Source organism: Girardinichthys multiradiatus, chromosome 9 (assembly GCF_021462225.1).
Source record: "Girardinichthys multiradiatus isolate DD_20200921_A chromosome 9, DD_fGirMul_XY1, whole genome shotgun sequence".
Classification (NCBI taxonomy): Eukaryota; Metazoa; Chordata; class Actinopteri; order Cyprinodontiformes; family Goodeidae; genus Girardinichthys; species Girardinichthys multiradiatus.
Genome location: NC_061802.1, coordinates 21,593,059 through 21,613,739, shown reverse-complemented (window position 1 = coordinate 21,613,739; position 20,681 = coordinate 21,593,059). Strand labels below are relative to the sequence as shown.

At 39.2% G+C, this 20,681-nt stretch overlaps 2 protein-coding genes across 6 annotated transcripts in view; one reads left to right on the top strand and one right to left on the bottom strand.

The window, feature by feature from the left end:
• The window catches only part of psmd1 (proteasome 26S subunit, non-ATPase 1), a 37,370-nt gene that overhangs the window by 1,121 nt on the left and 15,568 nt on the right, over positions 1-20,681 (top strand). For all 5 annotated transcript variants that reach the window (XR_007039641.1, XR_007039642.1, XR_007039640.1 and 2 more), the window contains exons 2-16: positions 112-155; positions 328-401; positions 535-704; positions 878-1,086; positions 1,345-1,488; positions 4,378-4,604; positions 4,734-4,794; positions 4,896-5,024; positions 5,119-5,207; positions 5,284-5,362; positions 5,459-5,632; positions 5,742-5,853; positions 7,106-7,302; positions 7,606-7,701; positions 8,119-8,183. Coding sequence is in view for 1 of the 5 variants with exons in the window: in XM_047374795.1 (XP_047230751.1) it covers positions 112-155; positions 328-401; positions 535-704; positions 878-1,086; positions 1,345-1,488; positions 4,378-4,604; positions 4,734-4,794; positions 4,896-5,024; positions 5,119-5,207; positions 5,284-5,362; positions 5,459-5,632; positions 5,742-5,853; positions 7,106-7,302; positions 7,606-7,701; positions 8,119-8,183 (1,870 nt within the window). In the remaining 4 variants the exon portion in view is untranslated. The remainder of the gene's footprint in view (positions 1-111; positions 156-327; positions 402-534; positions 705-877; positions 1,087-1,344; positions 1,489-4,377; positions 4,605-4,733; positions 4,795-4,895; positions 5,025-5,118; positions 5,208-5,283; positions 5,363-5,458; positions 5,633-5,741; positions 5,854-7,105; positions 7,303-7,605; positions 7,702-8,118; positions 8,184-20,681) is intronic.
• htr2b (5-hydroxytryptamine (serotonin) receptor 2B, G protein-coupled) lies at positions 8,461-19,311 on the bottom strand. The gene is made up of 4 exons (XM_047374796.1): positions 18,970-19,311; positions 18,189-18,766; positions 14,502-14,702; positions 8,461-12,922 (listed from the first exon to the last, which is right to left on the bottom strand). Exons 2-4 carry the CDS (start codon positions 18,433-18,435, stop codon positions 11,973-11,975), a joined length of 1,398 nt encoding a protein of 465 aa, XP_047230752.1. The 5' UTR covers positions 18,436-18,766; positions 18,970-19,311; the 3' UTR covers positions 8,461-11,972.

Genomic DNA, 20,681 nt, shown 5'->3' with positions numbered 1-20,681 from the left:
AGTCGCCACAGCCAGTTTCTAGGAGCATCTCTAGCTTTATGTTTATTTTTGCATCTGCAAAAGTTTGATGATGTTATATTAAGTTTTGTTTTGTTTTTGTCTTTTCCGAAGCTGGGATCATTTCCCTTCTTGATGAGGAGCAGCCACAGCTGAAGGTAAATATTATTTGCACAGTAATCAGCCAGGTGTATTAAAATGGTAAAACATTAAAACATTTAGGACATAACTTTTTTATAATAAACTAAATAAGAAAAGATTTCCTAGTTATTGTTTAAAGATGTAAAATATGTAAATAAAGTTGTAAGCAATGCTTTGTTTTACTTGCAGGAGTTTGCTCTGCATAAACTAGACTCCATTGTGAACGACTTCTGGGCTGAGATTTCCGGATCTGTAGATAAAATGTAAGCATAATCTAATAAGTTTGAACGTGATATCTGATACGAAAAAAGGACATTAGAGCAGCATAAGTGTACAATTAGAGTAATCGTTCACAGAAAGGTCAGTTAGATATAACTAGTTCTCTTTTATTCACAGTGAGGTCTTATATGAGGATGAATCTTTTCGGAGCCGAGAATTTGCTGCCCTGGTGGCCTCAAAGGTTTTCTACCACCTCGGAGCCTTTGAAGAATCTCTGAATTATGCTCTTGGAGCTGGGGACCTTTTCAGTGTTACAGATGACTCAGAATATGTGGAGACCATCATCGGTGAGTGACAAAACAAGACTACTGCTGTAAAAGTTAGACATAGAAAAGACTGGAGACAATCACTTTCACTTATGTTAATATTTGCTCACCATCGTTTTTCTAGCGGAAGTGAAAATCATTTATCAATGCTCTCCAGACAGAATTAACAGCTTTACCTCCTTTTCTGTGTTCAGCCAAGTGCATCGATCACTACACCAAGCTGAGGGTGGAAAATGCAGAGCTGTCAGAGGATGAGGAGAAGAAGAGTATCGACCATCGCCTTGAGGGCATCGTCAACAAGATGTTTCTGCGGTGCTTAGATGACCACAAGTACAAACAGGCTATTGGCATTGCCTTGGAGACCAGACGTCTTGACATTTTTGAGAAGACGATTCTCGAATCGGTCAGTGTCTTCTGTTATTCACTAAAATAGTTAGTGATATTTATTGCCAATATTTGATACCTTTCCAAATAGCTCTAGATCTTGTGCAAATATATTGCTTTTTTTAGATGAGAGACTCAACTATTCAAATCAGATTTGTTCTGCAAATTTTGACAGATTTTATCAAATCGTATTTTTCTTAGATATAGTTGTTTTTTGTTGGTTTTTCTTTTTAATGTTCCTAAATTTGTTGGTAATTATTTTGGTTCTCCGTTTCAGAATGATGTGAGCGGCCTCCTCGCTTACAGCCTAAAGGTCTGCATGTCCCTAATGCAGAACAAGAAGTTCCGTAACGAGGTGCTGCGCGTGCTGGTCAAACTGTACATGAACCTGGAGAAGCCAGATTTCATCAACGTTTGTCAGGTAAGTGCTGAGAAGCTGTCTTTGAACATGAACCCAATAATAATACAGCTGTTATCTTGAGTTACATTTCTGAGACCTAAAACCTTTATGCACAGAAAGTTAAAAGATGGAACTTGTACAACATATTTTAGACTTTGTGATTTATTTTGTGTATGTTGGAAAAACTGTTACCTTTTATGTATCGCAGATGGTTTTGGATGTTGGCGTGCTCACAGTAGATTGTGTATATGGCCTGTTTTATTTTAGAACCATTAAATCCATCGGCAATGTAAGAAGTTGTCCTGGTCTGGTGAGACATGTTTTCTGTAACATCTTGTTGATTGTTGGGTGTATCTGCACCCCTTACCTTGGAGACATACAGCACCATGTAGATACATGGGGAGAAGGTGTGGCTGCTTTGTGTAATGTCCTGCTGGGAAGCCTTATGTCTTGCCATCTATGTAGATGTTACTTTGACATATTACACCTGTGTAAACATTTTTGCAGAAGACGTACAGTACAGACCAAAAGTTTGGACACACCTTCTCATTCAAAGAGTTTTCTTTATTTTCATGACTATGAATATTGTAGCTTCACACTGAAGGCATCAAAACTATGAATTAACACATGTGGAATTATATACTGAACAAAAAAGTTTCAAACAACTGAAAATATGTCTTATATTCTAGGTTCTTCAAAGTAGCCACCTTTTGCTTTGATTACTGCTCCGCACACTCTTGGTATTTTGTTGATGAGCTTCAAGAGGTAGTCATCTGAAATGGTTTTCCAACAGTCTTGAAGGAGTTCCTAGAGATGCTTAGCACTTGTTGGTCCTTTTGCCTTCACTCTGCGGTCCAGCTCACCTCAAACCATCTTGATTGGGTTCAGGTCTGGTGACTGTGGAGGCCAGGTCATCTGGCGCAGCACCCCTTCACTCTCCTTCTTGGTCAAATAGCCCTTACACAACCTGGAGGTGTGTTTGGAGTCATTGTCCTGTTGAAAAATAAATGATGGTCCAACTAAATGCAAACAGGATGAAATAGCATGCCGCTGCAAGATGCTGTGGTAGCCATGCTGGTTCAGTATGCCTTCAATTTTGAATAAATCCCCAACATTGTCACCAGCAAAGCACCCCCACACCATCACACCTCCTCCTCCATGCTTCACGGTGGGAACCAGGCATGTAGAGTCCATCCGTTCACCTCTTCTGCGCCGCACAAAGACACGGTGGTTGGAACCAAAGATCTCAAACTTGGACTCATCAGACCAAAGCACAGATTTCCACTGGTTTAATGTCCATTCCTTGTGTTCTTTAGCCCAAACAAATCTCTTCTGCTTGTTGCCTGTCCTCAGCAGTGGTTTCCTAGCAGCTATTTTACCATGAAGGCCTGATTCACACAGTCTCCTCTTAACAGTTGTTCTAGAGATGTGTCTGCTGCTAGAACTCTGTGTGGCATTGACCTGTTCTCTAATCTGAGCTGCTGTTAACCTGCGATTTCTGAGGCTGGTGACTCGGATGAACTTATCGTCCACAGCAGAGGTGACTCTTGGTCTTCCTTTCCTGGGGCGGTCTTCATGTGAGCCAGTTTCTTTGTAGCGCTTGATGGTTTTTGCGACTGCACTTGGGGACACTTTCAAAATTTTCCCAAATGTTCGGACTGACTGACCTTCATTTCTTAAAGTAATTATGGCCACTCATTTTTCTTTACTTAGCTGCTTTTTTCTTGCCATAATACAAATTCTAACAGTCTATTCAGTAGGACTATCAGCTGTGTACTGTATCCACCTCCTGCACAACACAACTGAGGGTCCCAACCCCATTTATAAGGCTTGAAATCCCACTTATTGAACCTGACAGGGCACACCTGTGAAGTGAAAACCATTTCAGGTGACTTCCTCTTGAAGCTCATCAACAGAATACCAAGAGTGTGCGGAGCAGTAATCAAAGTAAAAGGTGGCTACTTTGAAGAACATAGAATATAAGACATATTTTCAGTTGTTTCACACTTTTTTGTTCAGTATATAATTCCACATGTGTTAATTCATAGTTTTGATGCCTTCAGTGTGAAGCTATAATATTCATAGTCATGAAAATAAAGAAAACTCTTTGAATGAGAAGGTGTGTCCTAACTTTTGGTCTGTACTGTAGACCCTTTTTATGAAAACGGTGTTCCCTGGTGTCTGTGACCTCTTTGAGCAGGATAATGCCACAAAGTACAAATGGTTGAGGAAAGGTTTGAGAATTGCAGCAAAGAGTTTGAGGTGTGATTTGTCCTCCAGATTCCCCAGATCTCAATCCATTTGATCATCTTAGGAATGTATGGAACTAACAGCTCTGATCTGTGGGGTCTGAACATCACAGTTTACAGGGCTTAAAGGATCTACCGCTAACATCTTGGTGACAGATACAACAGAACACCTTAAGGGGTCGAGTGGAGTCCATGCCTCCAAATATCAAGCATTTTTCTTTTTTTTTGCAGTAAAAGCACAAGGAGTTTTTTGTTATGCCTGACCATTTACAAAACACAGTCTGTGTGCTGCTGTTTTGGGCTCTTGCACAGATGTGCATGTTTGAACATGTTTACTCTCGCCTCTTTAATTTAGACATATTTAAGGTATACTTGGACTAAGCCTAATGTATAAAATAGTAGTTGTATTTGGCAGCTTTGTAGAAAATGGATAAAAATTGATCCAGAAATAATTTTTAGCAGAAATGTTCTGACATATAATTCTTATAAAGGCCTGTTATTACATTAGGATGCAATTATGATTTTCTTGTTTAAACACAAAAAAAAAATCCCATATCGCTGCCTAATAAAACTCTTAATCTTCACTGTGTTTGGCTCCATTAAAAATATCTAAACTTTGCCAACTTGTGTTTCATTTTTCTGCTTACTTTCTTCCCTGTAGTGCCTCATTTTCCTGGATGACCCGCAGGCTGTTAGCGACATCCTAGAGAAGCTGGTAAAAGAGGACAACCTCCTAATGGCCTACCAGATCTGCTTTGACCTCTACGAAAGCGCCAGCCAACAATTCCTCTCCTCCGTCATTCAGAACCTGCACACCGTAGGAACGCCCATCCCTGCGGTGCCTGGCTCCACAAACACAGGCACTGTTCCCGCAGCAGACAAGGACAGGTACAAATGGCTAAAGATATTTTGGTTAACTTTTTTTTTTTTCTGTCGATTTGACCAATCAGTTGTAAACCCAAGGCAACTGTAATGAATTCTGTCTTCTTATTCAAATGTTTCTTCATGGTGTCACAGTGAAGCAATGGAGACTGATGAAAAGGCTGGAAGCTCACCAGCTGGAAAGGCTGTAGAAACTGTAAGCATTTTAAGTTGATTAACGATGCTGTTTTTTTCTGTCTAAATAATGAAAACTGTTACTTTGGTAACTCCTCGTGGTTTTTGTGATTTTTCGTGTAGAAGGAAGAACCGAAAGACCAGAATGCCAAAATGATCAAAATCCTTAGCGGGGAGATGACCATAGAGCTGCACCTGCAGTTCCTCATCCGAAATAACAACACAGATCTGATGATTCTGAAAAACACAAAGGTAGTACGTGCTAGAAGAAATGCAGAAACAATCGTGAATTTGTTCAGATGATTGTTTGAAGTTCCTTAATGTTGTTTGATACTTTGGTCTTCAGGACGCAGTTCGAAATTCGGTGTGTCACACAGCCACAGTTATAGCCAACTCCTTTATGCACACAGGAACCACAAGTGATCAGTTCCTCAGGTAAAAATAATCATCAAAAAGACAGTTTAATATATACAGCACATCATTTTGAACAAGTTTACCTTTTTTCTTACAGAGAAAACTTAGAGTGGCTAGCAAGAGCCACTAACTGGGCAAAGTTTACAGCCACAGCAAGCCTGGGTGTCATTCATAAGGTGAAACTTGATCACTGCAAAGCTAACTGTGAAACAATGACTAATAAAAAACGTATTATTGTGTGTTTAAATTTGTGATTTTGTTTTGAATCTTAGGGTCATGAGAAAGAGGCGCTCCAGTTGATGGCCACATATTTGCCTAAAGACATCTCCCCAGGCTCTGCCTACCAGGAAGGGGGAGGCCTGTATGCTCTGGGCCTCATTCATGCCAATCATGGTGGGGACATCATTGATTATCTCCTCGGTCAACTCAAGAATGCAAGCAATGATGTAAGTTTTTCCTTTTTTTTTGGGTATTTCATGTCAAAATTTTAATATATCATTTTGCTTAAGGAACGTTCTTTCTAATTGTCTGCATTTCTTTGTGGTGTTTTTGCAGATTGTCCGTCACGGCGGAGCCCTTGGGCTGGGTTTAGCTGCTCTGGGCACAGCCAGGCAGGATGTTTATGACCTGCTAAAGTCCAACCTTTACCAAGATGATGCTGTCACTGGTAAGCTGCTGAAATCATCAAACAGGCGTCCAGAGATCTGCAGTAGATATCTAGTTTGTCCTTGTCTCTGCTAACAGCAATTCAATGCAAACCTGTTATGGCTGCCTCTAACAGCTACTTTATTATTAATCTGTTTTTCTGTTGTTGTTGTTTTTTTTTTTTTCAAATGATCTAAATCACAGATTTTCCTTAAAAATGAAAATAATTTTTATTTTATTTTATTTTTTAGCACCAAACTTTGACATTTGTTGCATGCTACAAAAAAACGAAACACATGCTTGAGATGCAATTAAGGTACAAAATAGGCCATTGGTGTAGAGTCCCACCTCCAGCTTTCCATCATTAATGTATTTAAAAATAAAAAGAGGGAACTTTCAGCACGTTGGAAATGTTAAATATGATGAGACTGAACTGGAACTAAGCAAAAACAATCTGCATGTTAGGCATCATTGGAATTTTATTTTTATTTGGGAGTATCTCTAATTTAAAATGTTATTTCTAGAGATATTAATATTATCTACACACTTTAATCTGTGTTAAAAGAACAGAAGTAAAATGGATGAGGTAGGCTGCCTATAGTCTGCACATAAACACACAGCCACATGCAGGCATGGGCCCAGATATTAGTTGAGACCTTTCCTCGAACATTTATTCAGTCAAATGTAGACAGACAGACAACACTTCTCACTTTATTTAAAAAAACAACCGTATATGGTGGCTTTATCTTTCCTGTCAGCTCATTAGTAGTGTCTCATGGTCATACATTATGCTACTGATGAGCTGACATCCGTAGCACCAGTGAGCCTTGGAGAGCTTTCAGACCTTCTGTTCGTCACTCGTCTTTAAAAACTGCAAAAGAAATGTTCAAACCTGGCTAATCTCTTACTTAAGCAGACCATTAATTTGCTGTGACTGTTTTGAAAGTGCAGTTCAGAGACAACCGATGTCTGAAGCCGAACTCCACGAATGCATCCAGCTCAGACACGCAGGATGCATGCGGGCTGCACAAACAGGGCGGTGTGGAGAAAAACAACTGCTTTTCATTTAAAAACTCAGTTACATTTATAAATATAATATGCTGACTAATAATATTGATTTCAACAGATTAGTATTCTCTACATCGGTGATGATAATGAGTCGCAGCAGCCCTAAAACTGATTCAATCTTTTTATACAAATATGTATTTTATGTTGTTCAGTGATGAAACATTCAAAACGAAGCATGATGACGATGATTTAATGTGAACTCCCAGGTGAAGCTGCGGGCTTGGCTCTGGGTCTGGTCATGCTGGGCTCCAAGTCGGCCCAGGCGATTGAGGACATGGTGGGCTACGCTCAGGAGACTCAGCACGAGAAGATCTTACGTGGCCTTGCAGTGGGGATTGCCCTGGTCATGTACGGTTGCATGGAGGAGGCTGACACCCTCATTGAGAGCCTCTGCAGAGACAAGGTGTGACGTAGAGCCTTGCTTGTCCACTAAGACCATAACAAACTTAACCCTTCGTCAGAGAAGGAAATGGGCAGGGTATAAAACTATTTCAGAAAAACCTAATAGCCGTTGTTCTTTATTAGGCTATTGTAGTGCACATATGTTTGATGTATTGAGCACTCTGTAGCAGACTGTTTATTTTACGTCACATGAGGCTTCTCTGTACTCGGTGCCAGGATTCGTTCTGTTAAAGTTAGCTGTGGGAAGTGACTCAAACCCAAACAAACACAGCTCGACTCCCTGCTTTCTCTCATTGTTTGATAGGACCCCATCTTGAGGCGATCTGGTATGTACACTGTTGGCATGGCGTACTGCGGCTCTGGGAACAACAAGGCCATCCGACGCCTGCTACATGTTGCTGTGAGTTTCACCTGCCTGGCCCTGAAGCACTAATACTGACAGGTTTATCCACCTGGCTGTAAGGAAATGGCTTTGTAGCTTTTTAAAATGAATACTTCAAATTTTTGTACCGTAATGAGGATTATTAATTTCTGTTAGATGTGAAAACCATTTCTATAGAATTTTTAGGATTTCTTTTTGATGGTTCGAAAGCTTTTAGCTTCAAGAACAAAATGTAGGTTGTAAGAAGTGTACATAGCAGCAGAAATCAGTACACCTATATTTTAATAACTTGTTGCCCTGTAGGGGGTGCTATCTGCAAGCTAAATTTACATTGAGGGGTGATGGTGGAAGTGCTTTTCCACATCATTAAACATAGTTTAGGATGTAAGGTCAGTTTTTTCCCTTTATCTAATTGCTCTACTTGTTTTAATGAAGGTGAGTGACGTGAACGATGACGTTAGAAGAGCTGCTGTTGAGTCCATTGGCTTTATCCTTTTCAGGTAGGATCCAATCTTAATTCTTTTAGTTTTAACCAGTGTGCCTTTTTATTTTTCACCAAAGCCTTTTTCAGCCCAAGGATTTCGGTGTAGCTTAACTGTTGCAGTGGGTTTCAAAGTTAAGTTTAAATTAAGTTTTGTTTAAGTAAAAAGTATTTTTGGTATAATGATTGGCACCAGGGTGAGAATAAGTTTCCAATTTTTTAAATTTTTTTTTTTTTTTGTGATTTCTTTTCTACAGTGTAAATAAAGTAGAGATATTTTATATTATCCCACACAGTGACAGTAATATAGATTTTATTTTCCTTTGACATATGCCAGGTAGATCCGGTACAGTTGTGGAGGTGTGATTTTACAGCTGAAAGTTGTTATTGTTTGTGGAGGGGGGTCTCCTGCAACTCCTCGTGTTTGTCTCATAACTAGTGTCTTGCAAAAGTATTCACACCCCCTCAACTTCACAAACATCAATGTTTATTGAGATTCTTTACTGATAGACCAACACACAGTTGTGCATAAATGTTAAGTGGAAAGAAAATTATGCAGTGTTCTCAGTTTTTGTTACAAATTAAAAACACAAGCGTTCCATATTTATTCTGATACCCCAACATAAAATCCAGGCAACCAAATGCGTTTAGATGTCACCTAATTAACTAATGGAGCCGGTCTGTGTCTTATTCAATCTCAGTATTTCTTCAGCAGGGACAAGGAAGCTGGTCAGAGTTGATGAACATATGCATGGAGCTAAATCGAGTTCAGTACTGGAAGAAAACTTTAAAAGGCTTGTGGTGGAGCTCCACCTTCCAGCTGGACTACAAACATCCTGTTAGAGCTATAGAGGAATGATTTAAATTAAAGCATATTAACGTGTCAGAGTGGGCCTTTTAAAGTCCAGAAACAAATAATCTGTGGAAAAATTTGAAAATTGCTTTTCACAGATGTTCTCTACCTAACTGAACTTGAGCTACTTTATATAGAAGAATAGATGTTCAAAGCTAGTTGAGACATAACGCTAAAGACCTGCAGCTGTAATTTGGGGATGAATATTTATGCACTTATCAGATATTTATTTGAAGAAAATGAATATCATGAACTCTGTTCTGTTGGTCTGTCACATAAAATCCCAACCAAACCCACTGAGGCCTACGTTGTCACGATCATAAATGCAACAAAATATGAAAATAATAAAGGGCTGTGAATACTTTGCTAGGCACTCCATTTACAGAGACTTTTCTCTCTTACATTAATATCAATCTAATCATTAAAACCAAGCATTGTTTAATGGCACATCAAATAAAAATCAGTGTGTACACATTGAAGTCCAAAAAAGGCTCTGAATGGTGTATGTGATCAGTTTGCAGCTAGAAGGACCCTCCATAAATCTCCTTTGTTTAGAAAGACTCATGAACCGCAGGATTACACTTTGTCCACACTTTTCCAACCCCAATGACTCATTTAGTGCATGCGTACTACCAAGCTATCAGGTCAACTCCAAGTTTGAGTCTATCGTGTTTCTCTTTTTCATTATAAATAAATAGAGCTCTTGTAAGGAGTCACTGGCCTAAGCTAAAATAAATCTGTCTCACACTTTGATGGCAAAGCTTCTTTAGCTCTGTGCTATTCTGGTATTTCTTGCTCCTTTAATCATATTTTCTAAATGATCTAAGCTAGATCTGTTAATACATAGCCATTATCTGATGTATGAACACAAAAAGGAGTGGCAGCTGAACAATGTATTGCGAATATATGGCCATCGCAATATAAATGTGAGCAATATTCAGTAATTATCGGCTAATATATTCGATTTATACATTATTGAACATGCTAATGTAATATTTAGCCAGACTATGTTCCTGTTCCCCTCAAACTTTGTTTCTTTAGTTATTTAAAAAAAAAAAAGACAATATCTTTCTATGTTGGGAAGTTTTTTTTTTTTTAAAGGAAGAATTACAAGATAATATTCTGCATTAAATAAAAGAACATCAAAGCTTAGAACTGCACTGGACTCAAAACAAAGAGCTTTATTTAAAACATTCAGGTCTCCGTTTTTTCTCCTAGTTCGTTCATATAGAATGTACTGATCTTCCAAAACCCTTCTTAACATGTCAAACCAGCAGGCTGCAATACACATACAAGATTTCCAATCATTCAGCAAATTAAAAAAGTATATTTTTAAGAGTGCAAAGAATTTGCCCTTTTACAGTCAGTTTTGTCTTAAAATGTAAGCATGCATGTGCATGCATGTGGTCTGAGAGTGCTTGCTGCATATTTAGACAGTCCAAATTGAAGGATCAGAATAGGAATATGATTTTATTATATACAGCATTCAGCGATTTTTGCAGGTTGTCATAACTTTTGGCCTAAATTTGGTGGAATGGGTTCCTATTCAGTACATTCTCTTCGTTTAGTGAAACTGGTGCAGCTTATTTTCAGCTCTTCTCTGAATGCCGTCTGGAAACTGAAACACTTTCTCCATGTATATTAACAAATTACCTTAGAAACATTAGCCGTGTTCAAAGGTCTGCTGAGCAACAGTCTACAAAGATGATGCAAATGTTGTTTTATGGATTTAAAAGTAGGAGACAGATTTGACTCTGATTAAATCGGCAACTTTAGACAACAACAAGGTACAATGGCTTGCAAACGTTTTTCAACCCCTTGATGTTTTTTTTTTGTCAAGTTACAACCTCAAAATTAAATGTTCTGTATTCGGGATTTAATGTGATAAATAATGTGAGCAAACGGCATCATGAAGACAGGTCAGGAAGAAAGTTGTGGAGAAATCTAAAGTAGGGTTGGGGTATAAAACAATATTGCAAGCTATGGACATCTCACTGAGCCCTGTTCAGTCTGAGAGTGGAAACTGTATGGCGAAACTACCACAGTACCAAGATATGGCCGTCTATCTTAACTGACAGCCCAGGCAAGGAGAGTATTAATCAGAGAAGTGACAGCAACCATGTGGAAGAAGGAGCTCTGCTCAAATCAGACCAATGTTGAATTTTTAGGCCTACCTTCCAAACACCATTTGTAACAGAAAACTAAGACTGTACATGACCCTGAACACACCATTCTCAGGGTGCAACGTGATGGGGGTATTGCTATGTTTTGGGGACACGTCTTCAACAGAAAGAGCGAAGCTGATTTGAAGCTTTTAAGAGGCTGCGAAAGACATGGGTCTGTTAGGTTCACCTTCCAGCGGTGCAACGACTAAACCTGCAGCCTGAGCTACGACCGTTCAGATCAAAGCATATTTATGTTAGCATGTTTTACCACCGTGCTTTATTTGAAGTGCACGCCTGGCATAAAGTGCCAGGTGAATTTGAGTTTTGGCTTCAATACAAGGACACTAACCACCATGATTGATTTTTCTTTTCCTCTCCACTTCACGCTCTGAGCTATTTAAAAATTAACTTGACTGTCGGTGGAAGGGGGGTCTACCTCGCCCTTTCAATAAAGCTACCAGGGGAACACTGGCGTTTAGCTTTGTTCTCCCCCTCCCTGCTCCGTGTGTGTGTCTGCACCTAGCAGCCTTGCATCAAGACTTATGTTGGAAACAACATAGTTCCTCTCCCACCGCGGTAAACTGGTAACTTGTGAGTTGTAACAAGACAAAATGTTAAAGGGGTAGGAACACTTTTGCAAGGCTCTGCAAGGTTTTGTTCTTGTCCAGGCATCATTATGTCACATCGTTGCAGGTTGACTGCTTCTTTTTATTGGCAAGCCTTTGTCTTTGAGATTGAATATGCGCCATAAAACCCATCCACGTTATATTTAATTTAGTTCATCTTTGTGTTATACACAGCTTACATGTTCTTCCTGCTTAAAATCGTCATTTTCAGTCAAAAGAATTGTGTTCAACAGAACCTCCCCTGGTGACTGCACAGCTTGCTGGCACCTTCGAGGGCTTTGGTAGCTCATTCTTCCAATGCCGTTCTTCATTCCCTGCTTCATGAACAGTTTTGAGTTCTCTGCCATGGAAGATTTAAATGAAATGCTTGTAAGGGTCCAGTCTGCAGCGGCTGAGCCAAGCTGCCGTCCCGGCCTATCTCTCGCACAGCTTTTGTATTTGCAGATGATGTAACGTGTGAACGCTTCCCTGAAGGTTTTATTAAAAAGTGTGTAGACCAGGGGATTAATCCCTGATGACACGTAACCAACCCATACAAAGATCTCCATCAGACGGGAAATGACTTTCTCAACACAGCTGGAGCACAGTGCTGAGGTGATGTTTGTTATGAAGAAAGGGCACCACATGACGACAAACAGGAGGAAGACTATGCCCAACACCTTTGAGGCGCGCTGCTCGTTGCTCAGAGTCTGCATTGACTTCTTGCCCATCGTCGACATTCTGCGAAAGGATATTTCATTCTCCGTGGAAGCGTTCATCATCCCACCGTTTGCTTTTTCTTGAAGCCTGGAAAGTCTGATATCCAGCATGTTCATTTGCTCAGCTTGTGGAGAAGCTGAGGCCGGGTCGCCTTGGAAAACCGTGGAGATTGGCGAGGAGCTTAAGCGCTGAGTTACCTTTGACCGGAGCAAATAAACCTTTTTGCGCAGCACTTGCACAGTGAGAAGGTAGATGATCATCATGATGGCCAAAGGGATGAAGAATGCGGTCAGGGAGCCGAAGATGATGAACTCTGAGAAGGTGTCTGGCTTCAGTAAGCATGTATGGTTACTGTTGAAGGTGATGTTATTGTGAAGATTCCTCAGCCCCTTTATTGGGATTGGGATCGCAATACCTGCAAAATGAAAAAGGCAGTTAATACTGGCAGAACGCAGTACTAAAAACAACAGTAATTATTTTGTTTTAATCATCCTGAACAGATTTGTTTCTTTTAAAATGTTTTCAAATGCATAAAATCAGTAAAATTATATTTAAGGGGTGATTTCAAAGGTGATTGATCTCTTTCACATTTGCAAAAACAGCTGGCTTTCACTGAGGTCATTTTAACAGTCTATTATAAGCTTTTAAGTCCAAGAGATTATGGTATGTTTGTGGTCAAGCACACCTCTGTTGTTTTTGTTGGCGTATCAGTTTTATTTCCCAGTAAGTCCAAACACAGCATAGGTTAGTCACAGTACAACCTTCCATCACATTTACTCACCTACCCCATGTCTTTACCATTTATGTAAGATTTTCTTTTAGGGCAATAGATATTTGGCTCCTGACCTGAGCGGCCAAAAATCTTAAATCAATAGCTTTGTTCTTAAGGGGGAAAAAACCGTAAAAAAGGTGACTAATACATGATGCAGGGGTGAGCAATTCATTTTCCTGAAAGGCCGCATGAGTAACTATGATTGGCATCACTGGCTGAGCTCAATTATTCCAAAAAAGTAGAGTTAATATTAATCTCTAGATCTAATTGAAACATAAAAATAAAATATGCATTACTGACTTACTGAAAAATAATTGTCTTTCAGACGCATTAAAACAAGCTGTAATCTTAGAGAACAACAGTCTGTTCTCCATAAGCCGAGCCACCTTACGTTCAATCGGTACCATATTAGGAGTTCTGTATTATTGTTTGCAGTGCTTTCTGGGACTATTAAAACGTTGGCCTCAATCTTCTGTTCCCAGTGTGGGCATCTAATGTAGTAAGACTCCAACCAACAGGCTGAATATCTAACTGGGATGCAACGTTTGAGTCCAACATTTAAGTGTGATTAAAAATGCAAAAAAGGGGGGCAAAAACATCTTCACAACACTGTGTGTGCACCGAGGTTGGGTCAAATTCAGAAAAAGAGACAATACTTGGACCTCCATGTATCGTCTCTGGTTTGAGTGCTATAACATTAGGAATGGCTTTGTAGCCCTTTCCAGACTGATGGATCAGTTTTTGTGTTTCTTGTTGAGATGTTTTAGCCTACTTCGTGTTGTCAGACGGGTTTTATTAGGTGATCTTTGTTCTGAAGGTCAGGCAGTTATCAGGCTTGGGTGTGGCTAGTGAAACTGAACCAAAATAAACGTGGTTAATCATAATTGATGTATAATGTAAGAAAGACGTTATATTTTCTACATAGGTTTAGGGTGGTTTGAATAGCTTTTTTTTTTTTTTTTTTCTTGCATGTCCTCAGGTTTGATATTACAATTGCTTTTAATAATCTGAAAAACGGACAAAAATGGAAAAACAGCAGAAATCTGTTAGGGTGCAAATACTTATTCATGGCACTGTGCAAGCTAGCTAACAAGGCGGACCAAACAGAGAAACAGAGGTCCTCCTCACAGGTCAGTCTGGGACATCTAAAAGACAGGATATGGTCCGGAGGTTGTAAAATACAGAGTTCTTTACTTGGAGGAAGGATAATTAATATGCTTACAAATGGATATGAGCCAAACGAGTGCGATCTTGGCCAGTGCCTTGGCTCTGGATTTGTACTGGCTGTGTTGGATCGGCCTCTTGATGGCGATGTAGCGATCCAGTGAGATGGCACATAGGTGCATAATGGACGCTGTAGAGAAGAGCACATCAAGAAAGAGCCAGATTGGGCAGAGAAAATCCGGCAGGGGCCACCTAGAGTCTGAAGAGAAGATGAGATGAAGGTTAATAGTAAATCTGAACTAGTGGTTATCACTCGTTTGATAATGTCTTTAAAATTAGCAGCTAAATTAATGAGCCTGCTGGGGTTTTCTCATTTTCTTTCCAAGAAAAGTGTGTTCTCATCATCATTATTATTATTATTATTATTATGGGACATTCAACACTGCTAAAGAGATTACAAGTATCATTCATGCAAAAAATTGATGTTTGTTTATGCTTGTGAGGAATGTCTTTACTGGAAACTGAGGGTTCACTGACTGTTTATGGAGCTAAAAGTTCTTCATGTAGATTGTGGCTTTGACTCCGCTCAACAGTAGTGTTTATTTTGACTTCCAGGCATAAAACTGGCAAGAAATTTGTTCTGGCTTTTGTCTCCCACCCCATTAACTTTACAAAAGACTGTTTGTGGAAATGTTTCTTATGTTTTTTTTTCTTCTGATGATTATGTCCACTTCATGTATGGTTCAAACTGGGGGGGAATTTTTGACTCACAGCTTTGGTCAGTTTGGGAGGACTTCATTGACAAATCTTTCCCTCTGAGTTGATGCTCTCTGGTAGTTTTGTGAATTGTTCATTAAATCTGTCAAGAGAATAAACAGAATAGGCTGAGAAAATCAGCTTGCTACTTTTAAATTGAAATAGGAATGTCTGAATCATAAAACTTTGGTATAATATTTGACTTTCTCAGCAGGCGGCTGCTTAGTTGTGGTCTTTTACAGAAGCCTTAAAACATTTTCTGTGTTCATTTAAAAGCGGTTTATTTTTTTGCCTTTGTTCTTGATATATATTTTTTCTTTTACTATCACTGATTATTATTTATTCCAGCATTTTCTGCTCCCCTCTGTGTTCATTAAGAATTACAGTGCTCTGAAAGTTACAGTTTTTCATGTCATTTGGAAATTTTAGAAAGTTAGAAAATTTAGAAAACTACAAAACAACAATAGAAACTTAAACAACATATTTTTTATGTGGAATTACTATCTTGATCTTAACGGAAGGCCTTAACATGCACACACAGGCTTTGTGTGAGGTCTTTAAAAAGTCAGAATAGGTCTTAAAATTATTGTATGTAATTTTAAGCCTTAAAAAAAAACCTTAAATTCACCCAAATCAGTTCATGGTCCTAAACTCTTTTTGTAAAATGTTTAATTTGTACATTTGTGATTAAAAATAAATAAATAAGACAATAAGATGAACAACTAACCTATTAAAACTTAAGCAGTATATTCATTTTGTTTGTTTTATTTTTATTTCTTAACGTTTTCGTGTTAGAGATGCACTGGCAGCGTTCACTTGTTCGCTGTTTTGTACTTCTGGCTGAGGAATATAGGAGGCATTATGCTGTGTCCATACTACAAGCCCCATGATGCTTTGAGGCAATAAGTCTTGATTCAGCTGTCCTCACAAACCCAGTTCAGGCTATTAAAATCAACAGTTTCTTGTTACATTGTTCACTCCCAGCTCCTTCATCCTGTTGATGTGTATTTCTAAAGAGTTAGCATTAAAACAGTGATGAAGCTGGCTAAATCCTTTTTTAATAACCATTATGAAGCTTATTATAGGTATTTTATTAAATGCTGCGATCTAATAGCCTATATGTAAAGGCAGTCAGGTCGCAAACCAAAAACATGTCTTTAGGCTAATGAAGTAAAATTTTTACTTGTCTTTGTTTTAAGGTTAGCTAAATTTAAGTTAATGGGTAAGTTTTAACTTGATGATTTTCACTATCCACACCGGTCCTAAAACCTTGCAGAAACTCTAATATAAATTGTTTCGGTATGCAGTTCCCACTGCATACCGAAACAATTTTCCCACTGGGTTAAATGGGTTGAACAGAGTTGGGAACAGTTTATGGTTTTAGCAGAAAGCTGAAGAACATTTCTAGAATACCTGTCTGGATGTATGTTGCACACACAAAGCATCAGTCGACCTGTCTGTTTATTTTTTACCACTTGGCCGGCGTTGCTTTTAGCATTGTTTAAATATCTGAATGACATCCCGTCCAGACAAGTCTGACCCACCTGCTTTGATTTACAGCGATTCTTCTTATTTTAAGTTGTTTTAGATACTGTGAAATGTTTGTTACTAACAGCAGGTCATCACTGCTTGTGAGGGTACAGCGTCCTGTGCTTTATGACTCAGGGTTTCTTACGTCTCCCTCTGGTTTGGTGTGAGGTGCTGAACCTCCTCCTGGCAGTTTCACATTGTTCAGTCAGCTCTGTTATGCCTCACCCCAGCCTCATGTACACATTATATGTCCCTGTTTACGTCTCCCTGACCTCCCCCAGCACACTTCAGCTCTCTGCGCTGCATCTGTGCTGAATGGAGGCCAACGGCAGCTGTCTGGGTCTGTAAAGATCCCAGGCATGTAAAGAGGTTTCCTCTTTATAGTGATGCTAAAGGTGAAAACCACCTTTACAACAGCAGTAATAAAATTAAAGTTGTCATTACCACATCAAAGAAAATGTTGAATCTGTACTCATGAATTTAGTTGAATATAATTCCATAAAGCTTTTTATTTTCATTGGCCTTTTGTGGTTTTTCTTGTCATCCTGGTGTCCTTTAGGTCTAATCCTTTTCTTTCTGCTTCAGAAACGCTTAAAACTAACTTTATTTTAATTAAATACATATAAAATGTATATATATATATATAAAATTGGCACAACTACAGATTAATGTCAAGGCTCTTGTTAATTATGATGGAGAAAATGGAACCCAAGCAGGGTCTGTATCGAGGCAGACACATCCAGCCTTATTTGAAAACCATTATGGAGGAGGAAGCCTTGTGTAACACCACCTTCCACCCGTGTGTGTGTGTGTGTGTGTGAGACACATAATTACTTTCTGGCCCATTACCAGATTAATTGAATTAATGAAGAACAGCTTCATCACAGCATGGGTTGTTGTGCTAGAGGACGTGGAATCGAGGTGTAAATTGGTCGACGTACAGCTGTTTTTATTCAGAATAGAAGTTATTATTTCCTTTTTTGTTTTTTTTATAGCGTGTCATAAAAATCCCAGAGAGCTCAGCTCAGGCCGTGCAGCTTGAACCACAGAGGAAATTGGATTTATTGTTCAGTCTTTTATTGTCGCTCATCTGAACTTTGTGTTTAGTACCTCTAAAAAATAAACTTTACTCTGAGTTCGCTTGGTGCAATCTTAGAGTGACTTATTGATCTTTTGTGATGTGTATTTCAGTATTTTCTTCTCCCGCAGCTACACCACTGTTACTCCTACTTTTAAGTATTTCTGAGTCATTAACAAATTTTATTTGTCAGGGTTTCCCTTTTCATTTAGTAAATTACTGTTTAATCCATACAAGTTAATAGTTGGATTTGATCAAGATTGGATTGGAAAAAAGAATACTTGACATTGAAGTTGGAAATTTAACTTTCCAGTTTGTATTGCTTTGGTGTAGCAGATGTTTGTCTTCACAAGACATTTGAACATTATTGTGTCTACTTACTGTAAAGAATAGTGACGAGTGCGATGGGCATCACTAGAAGTCCCACCAGCAGATCAGCGACGGCAAGCGACATCAGAAAGTAGTTGGTGGCATTTTGCAACTTTCTTTCAAGCGACACGGCCAGAATGACCAGTATGTTTCCTCCGATGGGGGGGATGATGACCATGACGATGAGCAGGGCGGCCCATCTTAGCTGGAGCTCAGGTGCCTCGTCTGCGTGTGAACTGTTATTGACCGGTTGAGACATGTTGCTGCTGGTACCACAGCGGGCCTGAGCGTGGGCGGTGGCTCTGATCTCTCTGCTTTGGGACACTCGGTCAGCATGGTCACTGGGTCCCACGAGCACAGGCGCAGGATCTGCTGGGGCCACTCAGGGTCGGTGCACAAGACACATCGTCCCTTGAGCAGAATGAAAAGTCTTATGAAATGATGATCAGTGAAAGATTTAGGGTGCAAAGTTAGCAGGATCGCTGCAGTAAACGCCAGTGCTGGAATAATCCCATCACGTGTAGAACCTCCACAGCAAGACGTTCACAGAGGTCCTGACTTTCCCACGCAGCCGATTCTCCTGTCATCCACTTCAATAAAGAGAAAAAGTTTTACCTTTTGTTTGAATCATAGGTTTTATTTCAATATTAGGATACATAATTTCTTGGTGTAGTTTCTGTCTCCTATAATATATTCTAACTTCCTAAAATATCCAGTTGATTTCCGTTTCTGAAAATTATTGAATTTAATTTTTGAGGAATGAGTCAGTATCATAAACACGAACATTTCTTACCCTTTTCCCTGGACGGCGCGTATTGAGCCCCTTTTTGCATTTCAGTCCTTTAAGTATCTTCCGAAGCTGCTGCGGAAAATACTGCAGCTCGATGCCAAATGCATTTCAATCTTGGCTACGTATGTGTATATTCTTCCACAGCTTTTATCGCTTCCCTTTACTTCAACGTTTTCCACATAAGGATGAAGCCGAACGCTCTGCCGCAGCAGTTAAATCCGTCCCGGACTGTAGCGATCCATGATGTGGACTTGGCTTTCCTTCCACACGTTGGAAGAAACTCCAGGCTTGCTTTGCATCACCTAAAGCGATCAGAGGTTTAAAACTTTCAGATGTTGCGGCCCCGCTGCCTCCCTCCCTCACTGGTTGTGGTTCGCAGTCTGTAATCGGCTCGCGCTCTCTCTTGTCTCATTCGCTGTCTCACTCCCCCCCCCACACACACACACACACACTTCCCCACCCTCCCCTTCATCTCGCGAGCCAGACTCTATACGAAACAGATGAATGTCCTGTCGCTGGCCACATGCCAGTGGTTCAGGGAGGTAATTTCCCTCAACACAGCCGTCCCACTGTTTATATTTGCCACTCTATGTTCTCTCTCCCACTCGAAACGCTCAGTGACCTGGGGGGGGGGGAGGTGGCAGTGGTTTATGGGGAGAACCTTTTTCTGTTGTCGTTGCATTGTAAAGCTTTTTTTTTTTTTTTTTTCGCCTTTTGTCCTCGGTGGACTCATATTTTCAAGCCTTGAGAGTCAGACCCAGACCTCTTTGTTAGTCATGCTTGATGAGAGATGGACCATCACTATGTTTTCCTAACTGAGATGGATGTAGATTTAAAAGCAAAATGGTGAAAACCTTATGTTTATGGTGCACAAATAACCCAATTACTCCTGCCAAAGAAAAGAAATTGAAATATTAAGATACTTGAAGTTTAGAACACACTTAAAAATACAAAAAAGACAAATACGTCTAAATGTATTATGATTTTATTTCCACCATTTTTGCACGTATTCCTTTGCTTGTACAAAGGAATACAGGAACCTTTTAGTTAACTGTAGAAATGGGTAAATTAGGAATATTTAATTCTCATAATTACAGAAAACTCACTATTATGTGCAATAAATGAAGATGCCTTTAAAGCTCCTAACCAATAGTCATATAATTGGTAAAGTAGTTTTTATTGTGCTGCAAAGCATTATTTCTGTTTTTCCAACCATGCTTTATGATATGAATAGTTTGAAGTAAAACCCTATTTCATATTTCTAGTGTATTACTTTTGTTGGTTTTTGAGGGCATACTGACCAAAGTATATCCATCCCTTTTTATGATTTATGATTAAACATGCTTTTGACTTACTGGACATGGGCTGAACTTTAATTAAATATAAGTGTCAACAAGGAAATCCTCCCTGGTTTATTAGCTTTCTGATATACCCTAGTTTCTTTATTATGTGTTTAAATGAGTGCTTGTAAGGGACACAAGCACATTACCCAGCAAAATGTTGACCCTTTTATATAGCTTGTGTTCCTGCTTCCCTTTCAGTGCATCTGTTGCCTCTAATCACACTTAAACAAGAGCGAAACATTTACTAAGCTAGTTAAAAACATTTGTTTTGGTACTTTTTCAATTCATTTTGAGGTTTAATCCAACATTTTATCAAGTTTTTGTTTCAGTAATAATTCAGTAAATGCCTTTCTTTTAGGCGAATGTTTTAAA